Source organism: Eucalyptus grandis, chromosome 3 (genome assembly GCF_016545825.1).
Source record: "Eucalyptus grandis isolate ANBG69807.140 chromosome 3, ASM1654582v1, whole genome shotgun sequence".
Taxonomy (NCBI): Eukaryota; Viridiplantae; Streptophyta; class Magnoliopsida; order Myrtales; family Myrtaceae; genus Eucalyptus; species Eucalyptus grandis.
This window is the reverse complement of record NC_052614.1, coordinates 66,196,790-66,217,971: the sequence shown is the minus strand read 5'-3', so window position 1 is coordinate 66,217,971 and position 21,182 is coordinate 66,196,790. Positions and strand designations below refer to the sequence as shown.

At 42.0% G+C, this 21,182-nt stretch overlaps 2 protein-coding genes across 3 annotated transcripts; both read right to left on the bottom strand.

The window, feature by feature from the left end:
* Positions 1–99: 99 nt before the first annotated feature.
* LOC104438497 (GTP-binding nuclear protein Ran1A) lies at positions 100–12,450 on the bottom strand. 2 transcript variants are annotated; one of them, XM_039310432.1, is made up of 8 exons: positions 12,239–12,450; positions 12,023–12,074; positions 1,691–1,747; positions 1,490–1,607; positions 1,191–1,280; positions 912–1,091; positions 757–834; positions 100–470 (listed from the first exon to the last, which is right to left on the bottom strand). In XM_039310432.1, the coding sequence occupies exons 1-8, from the start codon at positions 12,239–12,241 to the stop codon at positions 401–403; spliced, it is 648 nt and encodes a 215-aa protein (XP_039166366.1). In that variant the 5' UTR covers positions 12,242–12,450; the 3' UTR covers positions 100–400. The 2 variants fall into 2 exon arrangements, with proteins under 2 accessions (XP_039166366.1, XP_010049961.1); XM_010051659.3 differs by lacking the exons at positions 12,023–12,074; positions 12,239–12,450 and adding exons at positions 2,157–2,226; positions 2,432–2,591.
* A 3,795-nt stretch (positions 12,451–16,245) lies between these two features.
* LOC104440476 lies at positions 16,246–17,191 on the bottom strand. Its single transcript, XM_010053399.2, has one exon. It carries the CDS (start codon positions 16,998–17,000, stop codon positions 16,572–16,574), a length of 429 nt encoding a protein of 142 aa, XP_010051701.1. The 5' UTR covers positions 17,001–17,191; the 3' UTR covers positions 16,246–16,571.
* Positions 17,192–21,182: the final 3,991 nt, after the last annotated feature.

The following is a 21,182-nucleotide window of genomic DNA, read 5'->3' as shown; positions in this document are numbered from 1 at the left end:
ACACTACGCAAAGCAACCGCATTCCACAATCCCTTGGTAGGGATACCATGGCATGCACAAAGATCAAGGGGGCAAGATAAGATCACTTCAACACACTGGTGGTTGAACATAGAACATCCATATAGAACATCCAGATGGGACGCAGCATCATATACTTCAACTCAAAGTGACTCCGGAACAGTCGCATTGAAGCTCAAACATGTAAAATATTAAATCATCTCTAGCAAGAAAAAAAGCACACAAGTGCAGCAACTCTAAAGAAAAGGAGCTGCTAAGAAGCTATTACAAATCCTCAGTACTCAGTTCACGCACATCATTCTGCATGTCACCAAATCACATTTTTTCAATAAATGGCAATGCACCAAAACGGGTGGACAACATGAGCTTCAAGAGGCTGCGTTCATTCGAATGCATCGTCGTCGTCGTCGGGAAGAGGCTGACTAGCAGCTTGAGCAAGCTCCGCCTCATGCCTGCAAGCACAGTAGCTAGTTGTCAGATGCAAATAATTAACCAAGAGGAAGTTGGGCAGTAATGCACCAAATAACTGCATTCGCAGTTTCAACATGTGTGCCAACATGTGAATATACGAATAACAGATGTAGCATAAGAAAGTCAGAATATGATATTTTTACTCAAATCTTCAATGTCACAAGCACTCGAGGAATCAGGACGCCATGGCAAGCAGGTAAGATAATATCCTAAATAATCACATAAAATTCCAACGAATGGGAGAAAATAGAGAGATGAGTTCCATACTGTTGCTGGGCAGCCAAGTCAATATGTACTTCCGGAGGAGCAAGAGCAGGAGACTCCACAAAGTGAAGGTTAGGGTCCCTACAGTTCAAAAAATGTTACATCATCCACAAAAAAGACAAAAAAAATCTGAGGGGCAAAACAATATTTCAAATTACCCAGCAAGTTTTCTGGCGAGATAGAGAAAGGGCTTCTCAAAATTGTAATTGCTTTTGGCAGAAATCTCATAGTATTGAAGATTCTTCTTCCTGTGGAACGTAACCTGCTTCGCCTTAACTTGCCTGTTTTTCACATCCACCTTGTTTCCACATAGAACAATGGGTATGTTCTCACAGACCCTACATACAGGCAATAAAAAGTTAAAGCCACCTCCATACAAAGGTAAGGTATGAAACAGAAAAGTTAAAAGCTGATTAGAAAATGCATTGTAGGAAAACCTGCAGAGATCGCGATGCCATGTGGGGACGTTCTTATAGGTCAACCTGGCAGTGACGTCAAACATGATGATGGCACATTGACCATGAATGCTGCAGAAGAAAACAGCCAAACCCACATGAATGAGCAATTATACATAACTTATAAATCCAGAACATGTATAAAAAGTTGAAACTTATAAATGTATAAAAAGAATGTGAAACATTATGCATATGCCAAAAAATTTAGAACACGAAACCAATAGTTACTCACAAAATTATATGAAAACAACAAGGAAATATGTAATTTCCCATTTACTTACTAGTAGCCATCTCTCAGTCCACCAAACTTCTCCTGGCCGGCAGTATCCCAGCAGTAAAATCTAATTTTGCCACAGTTGGTGAAGAAATCCAACGGATGAACCTCAACCCCAATGGTCGCTGTTCAAACCCAATCAAAATCCAATCAATTCCCATATAACAAGAGGGACACCCAAACAATAAGGCACAATCCAGACACATACGCTCATATTTCTTCTCAAACTCCCCAGTCAGATGCCTCTTCACGAAAGTCGTCTTGCCTGCGAAATGGATAAATAGTTCAGATAAATAGTTCAGATCAGGCGGCAAGGGTGAAATTTAAGTTTAAAACAATAAATGCCAAAGATCAAGAACATCAATGCCCAAGATTGCTCCCCTAAGATTGATTTCCACCTCCATTCCAGCAACCAAATTTTCCAAGGCAAAATATACATTTCCGGCCGTAAACACCCGATCAAGGCAGAAACACTTCCCATTAATTCCAGATAATAACCATCAACACCGGAAAAATTAGGAAATAAGGCAACGATCCCACCACCCCTCTCCAAAAAAAGACACAGATCACACGAAAAGCACTCAAGAAGACCAATAAAAACCAATAGAAAGAAGAAACACGAGCCGCAATCGAGTCGTTCCATCAAATCGAAACTAAAAATACAAAGAACTTACCAGTGCCTCCGTCGCCGACGATAACGAGCTTGAAGCTCGGGTAATCGACGGTCTGTTGATTCGGCAAAGCCTACCAAAAAAAAAAAAATCAAACAAAAAAATCAGGAAAAAAAGAAAAAAAAAAAACAGCATCGGAGCTCCAGGCCGAAACGTCATCGACCATCCCCGCCGCGTCCGAGGGCTCGCGAACGGCGATCCGCCGGCGACAATCGGGCCCAAACAGCGAAATCTCAAGGACAACAGAACGCGAGCGACGGAAGAGAAAACGCACTCACCATGATCAGGTCCTCCGGGCGGCGGCGGCGCGAGGTTTCGGAGGGAGACGAGGCGGAACGAAGGCGAGCGAGATAGAGCGAGAGGGGGAGAAACCAGTGAGGGCAGCTAGGGTTTATAAGAGACAGAAAAGAGGGGGGAGAGAGAGAGAGAGAGCGCGTGCGTTTTATTCAAAGTGGCTTTCGCTTGACGCAACAATCTGGGCCGTCCGATCCCGCCGATTCCCCCTGTTGAGGGGCGCGAACCAGGTCGGCTGTGCGATCTCATTACTTCACTCGGGGAGTTTGAAACGCGAATTTACTCGAGCCATTAAGGGTGCACGACAAATCAAAATTTTATTCTAAAAATAATTTTTTTATTTCAGACTTATTTTTGGAAAAAAAAAAAATCTGTTTGATAAAATTATTTTATTTTTTATTTTCAAAATAAATTTTTATTCCAAAATAGATTTTAAATAAATCAAACGAAAAAATTTCGACTTTTCTATTTCTGTAACAAAATAATAAATAAAAATTCTTCTCATCGTTCGTCTTTATTATGAATCGGTCGTCCATTCGTGGCTGCCACCTCGGTCACTGGTTGCCACCATTCGCTGGTCACCACCGCCGCCACCATCGTTCATCGGCCCCCGCCGTCATCATCGCGATCCATCGGTCACCACCGTCCAAAAATGAGAAATTTTTGTATTATTATTAAACGAATTTTTATTTTTAGAGTTGAAATTTTGTATCGTTATCAAACCGATATTTTTGCTTAAAAATTCATCTAGAAATAGAAAATCTATTTATCTTCCGAAATTAATTTCGACCAAAATGGTTATCATTCACGCCATAATTGCTTGCACGTCCGCTTTTACCATATCTGCACCCCTTTGGCTCAATCTTGCACATTAGGAGCGCCACTGCTTAATTAAAGAACGTCAATCTTGCAGATCCACCATATCAAAATCAGTAATTTATGAAAATAAAAAATTTGATTAACGAAATCCATCGATGAAACACCCACCAAGATTATCAGCTAATATACGCAATTAGCAGAGATCTTACTGGAAAGAAACGTTACCTATGCACCGATGGCGATAGTCACAGAGCCCTCTTCTCCTCTTCTTCTAATCATACCACTGAATCATACGGGCCAGCGCGAGAGGAAGTAAAACGGGGGCTGGGCCTTAAGGTGTCAACAATAGGTCTCGAAGACACTTAAGGTGTCAACAATAGGTCTCGAAGACACTTATAGTGCCGAAGGTCAACATCTGACAATCGATTGGTCTGGATTGGCTTAGTCTAAACCTTACCGTATCTGCATAAATCACAATTGGTCTAGACTGTTGATTGTCCGAGCTTCAAGTTCGTCATAGTCGACTTGGGCCGCGGACTCTGACGAGCTTGAAGCTTGGGTAATCAACGGTCTGCTGAACAGACAAAGCCTACCCAAAAAATTCAAACAGACAAAGAATCAGCTACTTTCGAATGATTATGCGCATCACGACCAGCGTAAAGAAGGCAACTAGGACTTGTAAAGTTGTAAGAGAGACAGGAGGGAGTGGGGGGAAAGAGAGACAAGAGGGACCTTTATACGCGAAGTGCGAACTTCTTCTTCAAGCAGACGCAACAATCTGGGCCGTCCGATCTGGCAAATTTCGGACAATTGAATATTTTATCCTAGAGAGGTCTGGACAATTGTTCTCCTGTCTTCGGGGCAGGTGGTATATGGCTGTAGAAACGCTGAAGAGAGAGAGAGAGGGCTGCGTGTTTTAGTCGAAGTGGCTTTTAGCTTCACGCAACAATCTGGGCCGTCCAATCCGGCCGTTTCTCCAACTGTTTGAGCCAGGTCGACCGTGCGATCCGCTTACTTGCTTTTTTTTTTTTTTTTTTTTGGGTTGAAACGCAGAACGGTGGGGGATCTATTCGAGCGATTAATTGTTGCTAATGGAATCGGGCCCGGCCCGATTGTTCTCGAGCCCCGGCCCAAGCCAGCTCAACGATGCCCGAATGATGCTCAGCTGTTGGAGAGAAATGTTTTTAGTTCTTGCAGATCCGCTGCGTGGGATTCGCTGCCGACGTGGTGGGGCCGACCAATCGATGTTGCTCGCTCGCACGCTTTAAACTCATCTCACTCGGTGCCATGCACGTGTGTATATCTCGCTTTACCATTCGTCAATTAGATCATTTGTCACTGCCGGACATGTTCACGACAAAGAAGGGAACGAAAGCAAGCATTGAAATATATAAAATTTTCTCAGATTTTTTTGTCATTAGTGGTTTTGGATGGAAGAACTTAAAATCGGGATATTTTTCTGAATCTTGTAACCGACGATACATTCAATGTGTGTATAGCTCACTTCCCGTTTAGTTGATTAAACCATTTATCATTGTCACATGATGTATTTCTCGCATTAAACATCTTTTCAAGAAAGAGGGGAATGAAGGTAGGCATCAAAATATATAGAATTTTCTTTAACTTTTTTGTCCAGAGTATTTTGGAGGGAAGAACTTAAAATCTGGATAATTTTCTAAATCTTGTAACTACTGAGATTGCATTTAAGTGGCAAAACTTAGAACATTCAGCATTCTTAACTTCTAAGGCACAACTCATCATTTCATACTGAATTCACCATCATTGAAGGGCTGCTCTCCACATCCACAAGTACTCAAGTTGACGAATCATTCATAAAAGGCAGTACTCTTGCTGTTGGTCAGCGACTCGAACCTGAAGATATTAGACTTTTGGAGCAGCACGGGTTTTCGAAGACAATGAATCCCATGCAAAGGCAAATACGATTGTCAGTACTATGTACCTGCAATGTGCTGAAGTATGTGTGTTCCATTTTGCACGTGTCGTATTGTGATGTTACAGTTTTTTGGAGTGATGACAGCAGTAGCTATACGTATCCTGAGTATGTAATGGGCGGTCTTTTGTCCACGAGATCGGAGATTCTCAGATTTGGAGTAATGATGTTAGAGATCGTACGGGGGAATGCAGAATGTTGGCTTGTATCCTCCAGCCGTTCTTGAATCTGCTAGGATGTATAAAAAGTTATAAAGTGCAGCATAATGTATTCTCGCCTTCCACACCTTCCGAAAATGACAGCATATGACGTTACTTTTCTCCAGGCATGGTGTCTGTGGATAGAAGGCAGGGCCTTGGAGCTATTCGACAAGTGATTATATCAAACAGACTCGCTCAATTGAGGTAAAACATTGCGTTCAACAGCGTCCTCTGTGTGCCAGAAAGAGCGGCAGATAGATGATGTTGGTTTTGGTTCTTTTCCCCTGCTGAACAGCAAGACAGTTACGTGTTCGTCACTATCACATGTACGAACAGAGAAGATTGGCCGGACGAGATGGGAATGCGCTCAGATTGTAGATGAACTGAATGGAGGATTTTGGCTGATTCAATTTTGAGACGACAATCCGTCAATGAAACGATGATGTACAAATACCAAACGATCAAAACAGAGCACTTTCCCACATAGTAAATTTGCCCCATTGCTTCCGAGGGTTAAAACGCCATTACCATGCGACAGAAGAGAGCCAACAAACCATACAAGAGAAGCAAATGCTTGTGATTTCATCTTTAAGTTCTTTAGAATCGCATTCTAATGAACAAGAAAATGATGAAATTGGGTAAGAAACACCCTCGAGCAAATGTCTCTTCATTCGAAGAAGGTTGCTTTCATTTCTAATTCTGCAGATACTAGCTGCTGAAGTCTGCCTTCAGACTTTCGACAAACATTTGCGAAACACACGACAAATTGTCATCGGCTTACCAGCCAACCTTGAAGGTCCAGCTCTTGTTCGAGTTAGTTTGGCACAAGCTCCATAAAGCAGAAACTCCTAGAGATAAACCCATTAAAATTAGCAGATCATCAATTTCATCAAGAAACATATCATTCAGGATTTGGACTTCATTTATCAGCAACTGGACTGCAACTATAGGCAGATTTTGGGGCAGTCTGTTGCTCAATTGCTCATTTACTTCGGGAGAAATTTTTCTTCTTAGAGAATGAAAGAAGAAGAAAGGAACACGTTCTGGGCAAGAAGAAAGAAAGTTCTTGAAGCTACTTTCTTGCAGTCGAAACATGTGAAAGGCAAGTGAGAAATGAGCTTGAAAGAAGCTAGCAAGCTAGATGACAGAAGCAAGAGAAGGATTGGTTCAACAATTCGACGGTGCATGTGATTTGCATATGATTCAAGATCCGGCCTGGACCACTTCCCTCTCTTCAACTTCAAGACATTCTCTCTCTCTAATTTGAGAGTTGCCGCATCGATTCATGGAGGGCCACGACGTCGAGATCCCTCGGTACTTCCTCTGTTCGATATCCATGTAGATCATGAGGGACCCCGTGTTGACACCTAAATTTTATAATTTTATTTATGACTTAATTGTGTACAAAGTTAAGAATTAGCCACAAAAAAAAAAAAAAAAAAAAAAAAAAAAAAAAAAATAAAAAAAAATCGGGTCGGGCCGGACCTAGCTTTGGCCCAGCCCACGCCCCTTTCTTTTCTCTTCCTCCACCCGCACTGGGCCGGCCCAAGCCTCCTTTCTCCTTCGGCCCGGCCCATGCTCGTTTCTCCTCCCTCTAGCCGGTCTTCGCTGCAGGACCTGCAAGGAAGAACAGAAAACAGATCAGCAGCAGAGAGCAAAAGGAGCAACGATGGAGGAGCAAGGAGATCGAGATGGCAGCGTGATTCGCGGTCGGGAATGCCCGGCTGGCAACTGGCACGGTCTTGGTCTTCTTGCGAGGTCCTGCAGAAGAAAAAGGGAGCAAAAAGAGGAAGGATAGGGAGAAACACAGGAGAGGAACTGGAGGGAGGGAGGAAGCTCGAGGGAGCAGCTAGTCGTGGCCGGAGGCCCGTCCGTTCGCCCGTTGCCTGCCGTCCGAACCAAGAGGGGCGAGGGGCTGAAGACGAAGCCGAGACAAAATAGAGAGAAAAACGAGAGAGAGCGAACGAGAACGAGGAGGACAAATCGAGGGAACAAACTAGTTGTTGCGGAGGCCGATCCGCCCGCCGTTGTCGACCGCAACTCTTCCCCGAACGAGCTCAGCAGAAGAACTCCACAAAGGACAGCACACCAGAGCACAGGGAGAGGGCTTGAGCGAGAGAGGTGCTCGAGAGTGAGAGCTGGAGTACTTGAGAGAGGGTGGAGAGCCAAAGAGAGGCTCGACCATGCACGAGATTCGACTCCCCGACGGCCTTCTTCTGGAACTGTGAGAAACCAAGAGAGCTGAGGAGGAGCTGAGAGGAACCAGAGAGAAACCAAGAGGGATTGAGAGCGAGAGAGGGGAGGACGACCCGAAGGGAGAGAGGGAGCTCGAAGGAAAGCTTCGCCATCGTCAGCCGTCCGCCCGAGAGCCGCTGTCCGCCACCGCGCCCCACCCGAACCAGGTAAGTCCCCTGGGCCTTTGTGTGTGCTCTCTTTCTCGGGTACACCAGGCGGAGCTCCTGGCCGTTCAGTTCACGCGAGCTGCGGCCTGCATCGCCTTACTTTTGTTTCCGACGTCTTGTTTGTTGTGTGTCGAAGATCCCGTTATGGTTCGAGCTGCGTTGAGCCAAAAACCCCTCGTTATACTTGCGTATCTCATGTGTTTGATAAAATGTCCCAAAAAGAATTGAGAAGCAACCGGTCGAATCTCGGTTTGGTTTGTGCTTGTTCTTATATACGTCGGACTGTGCCCGCCTTTTATGTTTCCATTGTGATTTCATACAATTTTCGTGGAGCAATCGTGTATTCTTAAGCCGAGGGGGTTTTTGTGCTTGAAAATGGTTTGGCCGCCGGTGTTTGTGGCCAATGGTGGTCGTCGCCGCTCGGAGTGGACAACCGATAGACAGTGGCGGTTCAGTGGTGAAAGGGTCGCTGGTTGCTATGCTGGTGTTACTGTCTGGGTGAAGTTTGGGGGAAGGCGTAGAAAGAAAGTCCGGCGTGCAAAGAACGCACAAAGAAGAAGACCAAAAGGCAGAAGAAAAATAAAAGGAAAAGAAAAGAAATTTAAAAAAAAAAAAAAGAAAAATAGAAAAGAGAGAAAGTGACTTTGGGAATAGATAGGACAAAACAGGGAAAGGACAAAAAAATAATTAAAAAATCAAAAATCAAAAAAATCAAAAAATCGAAAAATAATAAAAATTCAGAAAACTTCCTAAAATTCAAACAACTTTAAGAGAACATTAAAAAAATTTAAAAAAAAAAAACAGAAAATATTAAAAATTCGACTTTCAAAAAAAAAAATTAAAAATTAAAAAAATTAAAAATTTCGAAAATCCAAAAATGATGGGGTTTGGTTAGGAATTGCTACATTTTACATTCTCAGTATAATTAGGCTTTTACTTGCTTATATTTTGATTATGTCGTATGTTTAAGTTGTCTTTCTAATTATGTTTAATTGCAAGTGTTTAATTTTATTGCAATTAAGGTCTTAGTAACTATGATTGTTACTCTAACGATTGTGCACCCGCATGATCACCTCGCATGTTAGTAAATAAGTATAAAATTAATCAAAACTGCCTAACAAAAATTTTTACTCTTAAAATAAACAAGAATAGGTACCAAAATGAGCACTAATTGGTCAATTAGTGTATTTAAGTCCCCAATCCTAGATTTTCTAGTTGCGTAGGAAGTGAGGTACACTCTCATGCCTCACTTGGTTTCTAACCGACCCTAATAAGCTAATGGCGACTCTTTTTGTGCAAAATTCATAAAATATATCCCAACATCACGCGAGGTATGGGCTTGGGAGAGCCCATGCCTACTCGCGTGATGGGCTTGGGAGAGCCCATGTCTAATCATAGGCCTTAGGCCTGTCCTTTAGGCAATAGCCCTAAACCTGTTCTCTCTCCCCGAGGGTAGGTCGCAACACCCCATGATGACTGTGACAGGCATAACCTACAAGCGTGAGAGCATTGAGAAGTGGCTATCCAAGTCCTCCAATGGCAACGCCGCAGCCACGTGCCCCGTTACCAACCAGCCGCCAAGGGCTTCCAACTTCACCCTAAACCACACGCTTGGGATTTAAAATTTGAAAGCCTCCCTCGAGGAGAAAGAAGTGGTTTGAGTTATCTAGAAAGGAAAGGGAAATGGTTTGCTTCTCTTTCCTTTTCAGGTTGATGCATTGGCTTTAAAACACTCTAATTAGACATCTTGCTTTATTCTTATGTTTGGTGCATTGCTGCCCAACTTCCTGTTGGTTAATTGTTTGCATATGACGGCCAAGGCTCGCGGGTATGAGACGGAGCTTGCCGGTGGTCAGCTTCTTCACAATGACGATGCAGTTTATATGGAGTTTTAGCTGTAGTAGAATGGTGTGAATAAACCGAGTACTGAGGATTTGTAGGAGCAAGCAAAGCACATGGAGGAGGAATTCTTCTCGACTGCATATGAATTTCTTCTTTTTTATTTAATAATTTCCCCGCAATGATAGAAGGACAATGGTTTCTCTCTCCCTTTATTCACACCCTTCTGTTGCCTTATCACAACTAAAACTCCATCTAAACTGCGTCGTCGTCGTCGGAAAGAAGCTGACCACCAGCAAAAGCAATCATACATGCGCGAGCCCTAGCTGTCAGACGCAAATAATTAACCAACAGGAAGTTAGGCAGCAATGCACCAAACAAAAGAATAAAGCGAGATGTCTAATCAGAACTCGTGTTTTAAAGCCAATCCACCAAATAAGCATTTCTGGCTGCATTTGAAGTTTCAACATGTGCACTAATTTGAATATATAAATAACATACATAGCAAAGACAGTCAGCAAATGAAATTTTAAACTCCAAGTCTACAATCTCATAAGCACTTGAGGAATCAGGATGCCATGGCAAGCCGCTATGATGATAATTTCCTAAATTATCACATAAAATTCCAACAAATGGGAAAAAGAGAGATGAATTCCATACTGTTGCTGGGCAGCCAAGTTGCTTCTCAAGGAGCAAGGGCAGGACACTCCACAAAGTGAAGGTTAGGGTCCCTAAAGTTCCAAAAAGAACCAACATGTTATATCGTCCACAACAAAGACAAAAGATGATTTGAGGGGTACAAGAATAATTTGAATTACATGTGAAGAATAGGCAAGTTAAGGCAGAGGATGTTACATCCTGCTCGGAGGAGAATCTCCTACTCGAGGAGAATCTCCCATACTATGAGCGCTTTGGGCAGCAGATATCTCATAGTATGGGAGATTCCTCCTCCGAGTGGGATGTACCCTCCTCTACCTTAACTTGCTGTTCTTCACATCCACCTTCTTTCCACATAGAAGAATGGGTATTGTCCTTACAAAACCTAATATTAATATTAAAAGGTCATAAAAAATTAAAGCCACTTAGATAAAACTATCAAACAGAAGTTAACATGGTTAAAAAAAAAACAATGTTGTAAAACCTGCGAAGATGGTACGGACATTCTGGTAGGTCGATATGGCAGTAACGTCAAACATCAATACACCATAATCATGTTTGACGTTACTGCCATGTCGACCTACCAGAATGTCCGTACATGCCTTGGCCATTTCCGCAGGTTTTACAACATTGTTTTTTTTTAACCATTTTAACTTCTATTTAAAACTTTATCTAAGTAACTTTAACTTTTTATGGCCTTTTAATATTAGGTTTAATATTAGGTTCTGTAAGGACATACCCATTCTTCTATGTGGAAAGAAGTGGATGTAAAGAATTGACCACGATTGTTGCAAAAGAAAACAGCCAAACCCATATGAACAATTATACATGCCTCTTGAAACTTATAAATCCAGAACAAACGCGATCAAAAGAATTTGAAATGACATAGTAACGAAAGCATATACCAATTAGAACGCAAAACCAATCGATACCATATGAAAACAAGTTCTAACAAAGAAATGTGTAGTTTCCCATTTACTTACTAGTAGTCATCTCTCAAATCACCACCGTATCCCAGCAATTAAATATAATTTTGCCTAAATTCATGACAAAATCCAACAGATAAACAACGCCACAATGCCTGGTTGCTGTTCAAGTCCAATCAAAATCCAATTTCCATACAACCAGAGGGACATAATTGAGTGGGGCCAAAACAGTAAGGCAAAGTCACGACATGTATGCCTCTTCACGAAAGTAGTCTTGCCTGCAAAATGGACAAATATTTGAGCTCTGGCTCTGGCGGTAACAGAAGTTTGAAAAAACACACAGCAAAGATCGAGAACATCAATGCCCAAGATTTCAAGGGGAGCCCTAACCCATAAAGATCGATTTCCCCCTCCATTCCAGCATCAAGTTTTCAAAGGTAAAATACACATTTCTACCGCTCAATCAAAGCATAGCAGCAACACTTCCCAGAATTCCAGACCAGAATTCCAGATAATAAGTATCAACACTGAAAAACAGGAAATCGCTACCAATCTTTATCCATTACAGCCATCGAAACTGAAGTTAAATCCCACGAGCAATGATCCCATCCCCATCCCACCCCGCTCCCTCCCCTCCTCCCCAAAACCAAAAACCAAAGAAGAAAAAGAAAACACAGATCGGACGAAAAGTACGGACGGAACACAAAGAGAAAGCAAAAACACGAGCAGCAATCGAGTCGTTCCATCAAATCGAGACTAGGAAAACGAGGAAAGAACTCACCAGTGCCTCCGTCGCCGAGGATGAGGAGCTTGAACTGTTGATTCAGCAAAGCCTACCAAAAAAAATTAAACAAAGAATCAGGTAAAAAGAAAAAACAGCATCCGAGCTCCAGGCCGAAACGGCATCGACCGTCCCCGCCTCCAAGAGTTAACGAACGGCGATCCACCGGCGATGATCGACCGAAACAGACAAGCGACAGAGAGAATTCCCACTCACCATGCTCGGTCCTGCGGAATCGACGTGCGATCGAGAAGAAATCCTCCTCTCCTCCCCGTACTCAACGTGATCGGTCCTTCCACACCGATGAGCGACTGATTAAAATCCTCATCCACCGTGACAATTCCTTGGATACAACTCCTTGGATACGGACGATCCGCGGCATGATCAGTCCGCTGAAGAGGCTGAGTAGTGAGGACGAGGGTTTTTTATGGGAAAGAAAGGAGGGCGAGAGAGAGGGGCTGAGCAGTGAGGACGAGGGTTTTATAGGGGAGAGAAAGGAGGGAGAGAGAGAGAGGAGTGTACTTGATGCAACAACCCGGACGGATTGGGCCGTCCGATCCTACCTACTCCCTCCAAGGGTTTGAACCAGGTCGACCGTGCGATCTGGTTCCTTCCATTCGCCCGGAATTTTGAAACGCTGAACAACGTGGGATCTACTCGAACGTAGGCCGAAATAGACGAACGCCGGAGAAAACCCCACTCACTCTATCCGCTGCACCCCACTCAGCTAATGGAATGATGCTCTGCTGGAGCTCCAGGCCGAAACAACTCGACCGTCCCTGCCTCCAAGAGCTCGCGAACGGCGATCCACCGGCAATAATCGGCCGAAATAGACAAACGACGGAGAAAAACCCACTCACCATGATCCCACTCACCAGGAACGCGAGCGAAAGAATTAGGACGCGTTTTGTACTTTTTTGTCGAGAGTGTTTTGGAGGGAAGAACTTAAAAATTGGGATAATTTTCTAAATCTTGTAACTGCTGACATTGCATTTGAGTCATAGAACTTAACACATTCAGTATCCTTAATTTCTAAGGCACAACTCATCATTTCATCATCATTGAAGGGCCGCTCTCTACCTCCACAAATACTCTGGTTGAGGAATCATTCATGGTGACCTTAAAAGCCAGTATTCTTGCCGTTGGACAGCGACTCGAACCCGAAGATATCAGACTTTTGGAGAAGCATGGGATTTCGAAGACAATGAATCCCAGGCAAACGCAAATACGATTGTCAATATTATGTACCTACGATATGCTGAAGTATATGTGTTCCTTTTTGCACGAGCCGTATCGCGATATTACAGTTCTTTTGAGTGATGACAGCAGCAGCTATACATATCCTGAGTATGTAACGGGCAGTCTTTTCTCCACGAGATCGAAGATTCTCAGATTTGGAGTAATGATGTTAGAGATCGTAAGGGGGAATGCAGAATGTTGGCTTGTATCATCCTGGTTGTTCTTGAATCTGCTAGGATGTGTGAAGTTATAAAGTGCAACATCAGACATTTTCGCCTTCCACCTTTATTAAAGAACAGCATATGACATTACTTATCTCCGGGCATGGTGCCTGTGGATAGAAGGCAGGGCCTTGGAGCTGGTCGACGAGCGATTCATGTCAAACGTGCTCGATCAATGAGGTAACACAATGCGTTCGATAGGGTGCTCTGTGTGCCAGAAAGAGCAGCAGATAGACGGATGACGTCGCTTTGGGTTCTTTTCCCCTGCTGAAAAGACAGTCGCGTGTTCTTCACTATTGCACGTACAAACAGAGAAGAATGGTCCGACGAGATGGAGACGCTCTCTATTAATCTAGTAACGATGTCCAGTTTATACAGCAGGCCATTGACCTTCAGCCAAATCAGATGTAGAGAAACATGCGAAAGGGCTGCAGCCAACTTCTCTTAGCTGCTTTTAGGCTAACCGTGGCACTTATACGGCGAGGTCTCGGCAAATACACCTTGGTACTCAATGAATCTTGTGAAGTTTAAGGTTCCTGGGGAAGAAGAGTATAAGGTAAAAATCCTTCCCTACTGAAGTGTCGGAAAATTATAATTGAGTTGATGCCGAACCAAATGGACAAATGAAACAACAAGCAGTTCACGGCAAAACAATCTTCAAGAGATGTCATCAAGGATCTACTGCTCGGTAGATGTCAAGATCACAACTACCCAGGAACTAGTTTCTGGTATGCTTGTTGTGTGAGTAGAGTGTACGCTGCTCAGAAGCTTGTGGAGTCACTCTTTAATTTCCAAGCACGGAGCAACTCAATCAGCCAAAAAAAACCCAGGTTGTAGACAAACCGAATGGAGGATTTTGGTTGATTCAGTTTTAAGACAACAATCCATTGGCGGAACGGTGATGCACAAATGCCAGATGATCAAAACAGAGCACTTTCCCTCAAGGTAAATTTGCCTCACGACATTGTTTCCGGGTTAAATCACCATTACCGTACAACAGAAAAGAGCCGACATATCATACAAGAGAAGCAAATGCTTGTGATTTCATCTTGAGCTTCTTTAGAATCGCATTCTAATGAACAAGAAAAGGATGAAACTGAGAGAAATTCGAAAGTTGTGTAAGAAGGTTGCTTTCATTTCTAATTCCGCAGCTACTAGCTGCAGAAGTCTGCCTTCAGACTTTCAACAAACATTCACGCAAAGACCGACAAATTCCTGTTGGCTTACTGGCTACTCATCGGACATCCAACCTTGAAGGTCCGACTCCTCTTCGAGTTAGTTTGGCACGAGCTGCATAAAGTGGAAATTCCTGCTGAATACACCCATTAAAATAAGCAGGATCCTCAATTTTCATCAAGAAACATATCATTCATGGTTCATATAAATCAGGTCAGGAGTCCATCAGCAACTCGATTGCAACTATGGGCAGATATTGGAGCAGTCTGTTTGCTCATTGCTCATTTACTCTAGGATATATTTTTCTTCTCAAGAGTAAAAGAAGAAGAAACGAACACATTCTGGGCAAGAAGAAAGACAGCGCTTGAAGCTATTTTTCGTGCAGTCAAAACATATGAAAGGCAAGATAGAAATGAGCTTGAAAGAAGCTAACGAGCTAGATGACAGAATCAGGAGAACGACTGGTTCAGCAATTCGACGGTGCGTGTGAATTGCATATGATTCAAGATCTGGCCTGGACCACTTCCCTCTTCCAACTTTAATTGCATATGATTCAAGATCTGGCCTGGACCACTTCCCTCTTCCAACTTTCCACTCGCTTCCAAAACATCCCTCGCTCTCACCTCCCTCCTTCGATGTATTTGATTCAAATTCCACGTTCCTGAATAGTCCATCAGACAGAGCCAGACACAATTCCAGACTTGACTACACGCTCATTCGCAGTATATTCCGCGTCGGCGGGCGAAGCTGCGGGCGAAGTTTCAAAATCAGCGGCACATCATGCACCAAGTCCGCCTTTCCGGTCCGGTCAGAAAACAATCACCCGAAAAAACAAAACAAACCAATTTGTCATTTCCCGACCATTACACGACCTTGACAGATCATGTCGAGCAGCAAGTTGCACTTAAGAGAACCCGTGCTTCACGAGCAATGATAAGTCACATTTACGTCCCGCGTGACCCGCGTGCTCTCAGGTCCTTTCCTTCTATCTCCCTTTTCCCAGAACCCGGCGGTTTCTCGACGGATCTTGCGGTTAAAACCTATGCCGAAGCAGAAAATATCCCGAACACGGACGTGCACCTCAAAAACACTTCAAGAATGTGGTACACAAACCAGCACACGAGCGAACAGAACCGCGAGCATATTCTTTCTCAGGATTCTCCATGCCTTTCTGAACAATCCCAGAATCCGATTCAATGATTCCACCATTGTCTTTATGTCCCAGATGAGCACCAAGCAACATGTTGCGAGTTAAGCAACTTGGCATGCACGCTAAACAAGATCCCATCCGTACTTTACCCATCGCCGGACCCCACGTCCCCCAGTAGCGTGGGATCACGGCCGTCGAAATTAAATGCTACGCAAGCGATGCGACTGTCGCCGAAAGCAAACAGTACTACCAACCAATCCTTATCACCGAAAATTGACTTTTGAACCTTCTGCTCGAAGAAAAAGAAAGATAAACCCCGGAATCCATAATTGGTTTCGATTAGGAGCGCCCCCGCTTCATTAAGAACGCAAATTTTGTAGATCTACCGGATCAAAATCAGAGCTTTATAAAACTAAAAGATTGATAAACGGAATCCATCGATGAACACCCAGCAAGATTATCAGCTAATACACGCGATTAGCAGAGATCGTTCTGGAAAGAAACGTTATTTATGCAACGATGGCGATCATTACATAGATCCTTCTTCAAGTTCAACATCAGAACCCTCTTCTTTTAATCACACCACTGAATCACATATATACGAAATGCGTCGCCTATAATATCGGACGCATACATCCAGGATCAAGAAGCTAGAAAAGAGAAAAAGACGAACGAGAAAACAGGGAAGAGGGTAAGATCCGGCGACGCAAGCAAGGGGGGGCATTCTAAGGCGACTCCTTGGGGCGGACCCGGATCGGGATCCTCATAGATCGGGGCGGCCGCCGAAGTCGGAGGCCAGCCGGGAGGCGATCGCGGAGTGGTACATGGCGTCGTGGAACGACCCAGCGTCCTGGGTCATCATCCTCAGCTGCTTCGCCTTCTCGGCCGTGAAGCTGCCCGGGGCGAACCGGGACGGACGCGCGGGGCTCGGGTCGGGTCCAGGCTCCGCCTTGTCCTCCCGGCGGCCGGCCTTGTGGCTGCCGGAGTCAATGTAGTCGGGCTCGGAGGACCACCCGAAGAGAGGGCTCCACCAGCCGGAGTTGGAGGAGGAGGGGGACGGCGGCGACGGAGACGGGGCGGCGGGGGAGAAGCTCCGGCGGCGGTTCGGTTCGGGTCTCTTGTCGCCGACGCCGGCGGAGGCGGAGGCGCAGATGCCGCCGGAGGGCCGGAAAGTGAGGAGGTTGGTGGCCATTCCGCGTCCTCTCGAGGTGCTGCGTGTGTTGTAGAGAGAGAGAGAGAGAGAGAGAGAGAGAGAGAGAAGGAGATGGGGATTCTTCTGAAGGTTCTGCCGAGGCCAAAGTTCTGGTTTTTGCTTCTAGAGAGAGAAAGATAGAGAGAGAAACAGGAGGAAGGAGACGATGGAGGTTTTGCAGAGAAATGGAGAAGAAAGGGGGAGCTATTTCAGGAAGGAAAGCGGATAAGGACGTGGACACGTGTCGGTCAGGAGGGGACAGGTGGTGGGGGAGGGGGTTTGCTTTTTCGTGCGCTTTTTACCGGGGAGTCCGGTGACCCTTCGGACTGTGATTATTTTAAGAAACAAATATTTTCTTTTTCTTTTTCATATATATATATTTGGATTATGTCCTTCCATGGGAACTGGAATTGATGCTTGGATAGTTTAGTCCTATAGTCCTGTGACCGTTTGAGGGATTAGTTCTTCCAACTTTGGAGCGTGCGACCTACTTTTGTTTTCATCAAAATACTTTATTTTATTTTATTCTCAAGATTTTATTTTTTTTACCGGCGATGTTGATCGTTGGATCCGGCTTGCAGAATTACCACTTGGGTAATGAAAATGCCGACACGTGTCGAAAAATTAATAACAATGCATACGTAAAATAATTATTAGTTCGAGGAGTTAACATTTGATAAACTATCTCCACAAATCACGGGTGATTTAGATTGGCTTAATCTAAACCTTGTGGTACACGGTTTGGATTTGTCTCAAAGACAGATAAGTAGATTCATATGTAATTTTCTTTTTATAATTTTAGGAAACTAGAACGGTATTTTAAATTTTGGCGGAAAAGAAAATAGTATTGTAAACATAACAAAATTTTTATCTAAATCATGATTGGAACCCTCATAAATTTTAAGCATAAAAAAAAGGGAATAAAAATAGAGAAGGAGCCCTTCAAAGTGTAAAAATTTAATAATCGCTTTTTGTATTTATAGTCTCTACTTCATTACTAATTTCATAAGTCACAACGAAAAAAGTAAGCCAATTACTCACTAAATAATCCACCAGGAATTAGTCTCAAATTTTAGGGATTTGACGTTCCATGTCGAGCTTTATATCGCATCTTCTACTTTTCATCAAATGTTTAAATGATTACTCATGTTATAGTAAATGGAAGTATGAGGTAGCATCGACCATAAAAAGTTCCGATCAAAGTCCATAGTGCTTAATCATCTTTACCATTTATTATTATTATTATTTAGAAAGGAATGTCGATGGCCAAAAGAGAAGTCATTTTCGTTGAATTATTTTTTCCCATGACTTGATCATTAAGTTTGGACTAAATTTTGGTGGCTTATGCAAGCTGATGAGGATTGAAATAATCGGCACCAATAATGACCTTATCTCTAACTTTATTGACCAGCAAGATGAAGAGTTTTATTAAATAATCTCTGTATGGCCCAGAGAGTAATTATGCAATGTAATGCGCACCCAGCACAAGCAACAATGTTTGTTGAGATGTGATTTATAATTCCCATCAACATGATAGCAAGGGTTGCAAGGGCCACCTTGGGAAGGGTTGCAAGGGCGTGTCCTGGAGCTATCTGAAAGCTTTTATTGATAATTTGGACTTAAGCCTATGAATATCTAATGGATATATATATATATATATATATATATATCTTTTATAATTGAGGGAAATAACAGAAAGGTGTCAAAGTGCTAATTATAATAGAATCATTTATTATATGTAGTCCTAATTTTGGGTTAATCAAAATAAAACCTTATGTTTTATATTCTCTTTCTTGCTTTTGGTCGAAGATAAGTTTTGTGAATAAAACCACTTTTCTGTGTTTGTTAATCATCCTTCATGTTCCGACCAAAAAAAAAAAAAAAAAAAAATCATCCTTCATGAAACCAAAGAGATCAGCCACGATGAAAGGAGAGAATTATGAATTCATGGAGAAAAAAAAAAGTATTGAGGCTAATCATCGAATAATTGATTGGAATAATCGATTATTATAAGTGTTCTATTGGATAAGGAGTTCGTGGAAGCATGCTGTGGGATCGGCATGGTTAGGGTAGGTTTTAGGGTGGCTGTTAGAGATTACATGATAGAGTGGCGGGCAGGCTCTAGATTTCAAACTCGAAAATCGATAAGTACATGGTAGATTTCAAGATTAGGAGTTATATCAACTTATGCCCTTTATAGCTTATTAGTAGAATATATCATAACTAGTTATACGACTGAACCATCACAAATTTATCTAAAATTTTCACATTTGAATGTGGATAAGTCTTATTGATTGGCAATATCCAAATCCATAAAAAAATAAATAAATAAATAAATAAATCTCTCTCTCTCTCTCGCCCCATATTGACTATTTGTAGGATGAGACATTTTAGTTCGTACACTTCATAAAGTGGGATAACTTTTCATGTAAACTCATCTTTCAAAATGATGGGAGAAAGCTAATCTCTTCTCTTGTTCTGTCAACTTTTGATGTTATTTTCATTTTGAGAATATGTCACCTTAGGCGTAAACATGTATTTCATCATCTAATCTATTCATTCCATACTGAGTGTTTAAAATATGTCGACGTAAGTCATTGTCCCGTGATGATAAGTTTTGTAATAAAACCACTTTTCCTCTGTTTGTAAATCATCCTTCACGAAACCAAAGAGATCAACTTCTATGAATGGAGAGAATTATGAATTAATGGAGTAAAATATTATAGAGGCTAATAATCAAAGAATTGATTTGAATATTCGTTTTTTATAAGTGTTCTATTGGATAAGAAGTGCGTCGATGCATACCGTGGAATCGACATGGTTGGGGTAGGTTTTAGGGTGGGTGTTAGATATTACAAGATAGAGACGGCAGGTGGGTTTTGGATGTCAAACTTGAAAATCGATGAGTACATTGTAGATTTCAGGATTAGGAGTTATATCAACTCATGTCATTCGTAGCTTACCTAGTAGAACATATCTTAACTAGGTATACGTGTATTGAACCATCACGAACTTATCTTAAATTTTCACATTTTAATGCGGATAAGTGCTTATTGATTGACAATCTCCAACTTCATAGAAAATGAAAATAAATCTATCTCTCCACATTGACCATGTGGAGGACAATACATTTTAGTTCATACCATCCATAAAGTGGATAACTTTTCATCTAAACTCATCTTTCTAAATGATGGGAGAAAGCTAATATATTTTTTGTGTTCTGTCCATTTTTTATGTTATTTTTATTTTGAGAATATGTCCCTGTTACAATTCTCGAGAAAACACAAGGTAGTACAGGATATTTCAGAGCCCGTGGGAGTTGGCAAATGTTGGATTTCAGAATGGTTTCTTAAGCCTGCAGGGTACGGTTAAGGGGAAATATACCCTACTAACCGTGAAACCTGCGCGCTCTAGAAAACAGACTTGTTTTTATGTTTGAATTATTGACGTGGAAAATGGATGCAAATCGCATTTAGATTGAAAAAATCACAATCATCTTAGGATAATATATCGCATTGTTCTTGACGGCCTAACTTAGAAAACAAACGATTGTGACACTCGACTTAAAATCACATCATAGTGTAGCGCAAGTCAAGGCGTGTTCGACTAAAAATTCTACTCCATTATTTTTCTTCCTCTTTTTGGATTTTGAAACCATTTTTCTGTGAAATTAAACAAAATTGCATGCCCATTCTGTAATACTATCATTAACCCGCTAAAATTTATATATGAAGGAGCAAAAGGAAACAACTCGAAGGGTAGAATATTCAAAATTCAGAAAAAGTACCAAAAAAAAAAAGTCCTAAAATCTATTGCACTTGTACCAATTGCATTTTACAATTTAATTATATTAATTTAGTCATAAACATTATCGTAATTTGTCAATTAAGTCATTCTAGCTAATTTTAACTAGAAATCGTTGACATGAACGCTAGTTTTACATGATATGACTAGTGTTAATATATTATTTTTATAATTTTTAAATATTTTGGATTTATTTTTTTCTTTTTCTTTCATTTTGCTGGCAAGGGTGTGCTATCAATGAAAGGAAAAAAGAAAAAATTTATAGCAAATTCAAATAATATTAAAATATTATAAAAAATATTCACATCAACGACGGTATGTCATGTCAAATTATCGATGTTCATGTCAATGATTTTCAATAAATAAAAAAATTGACAA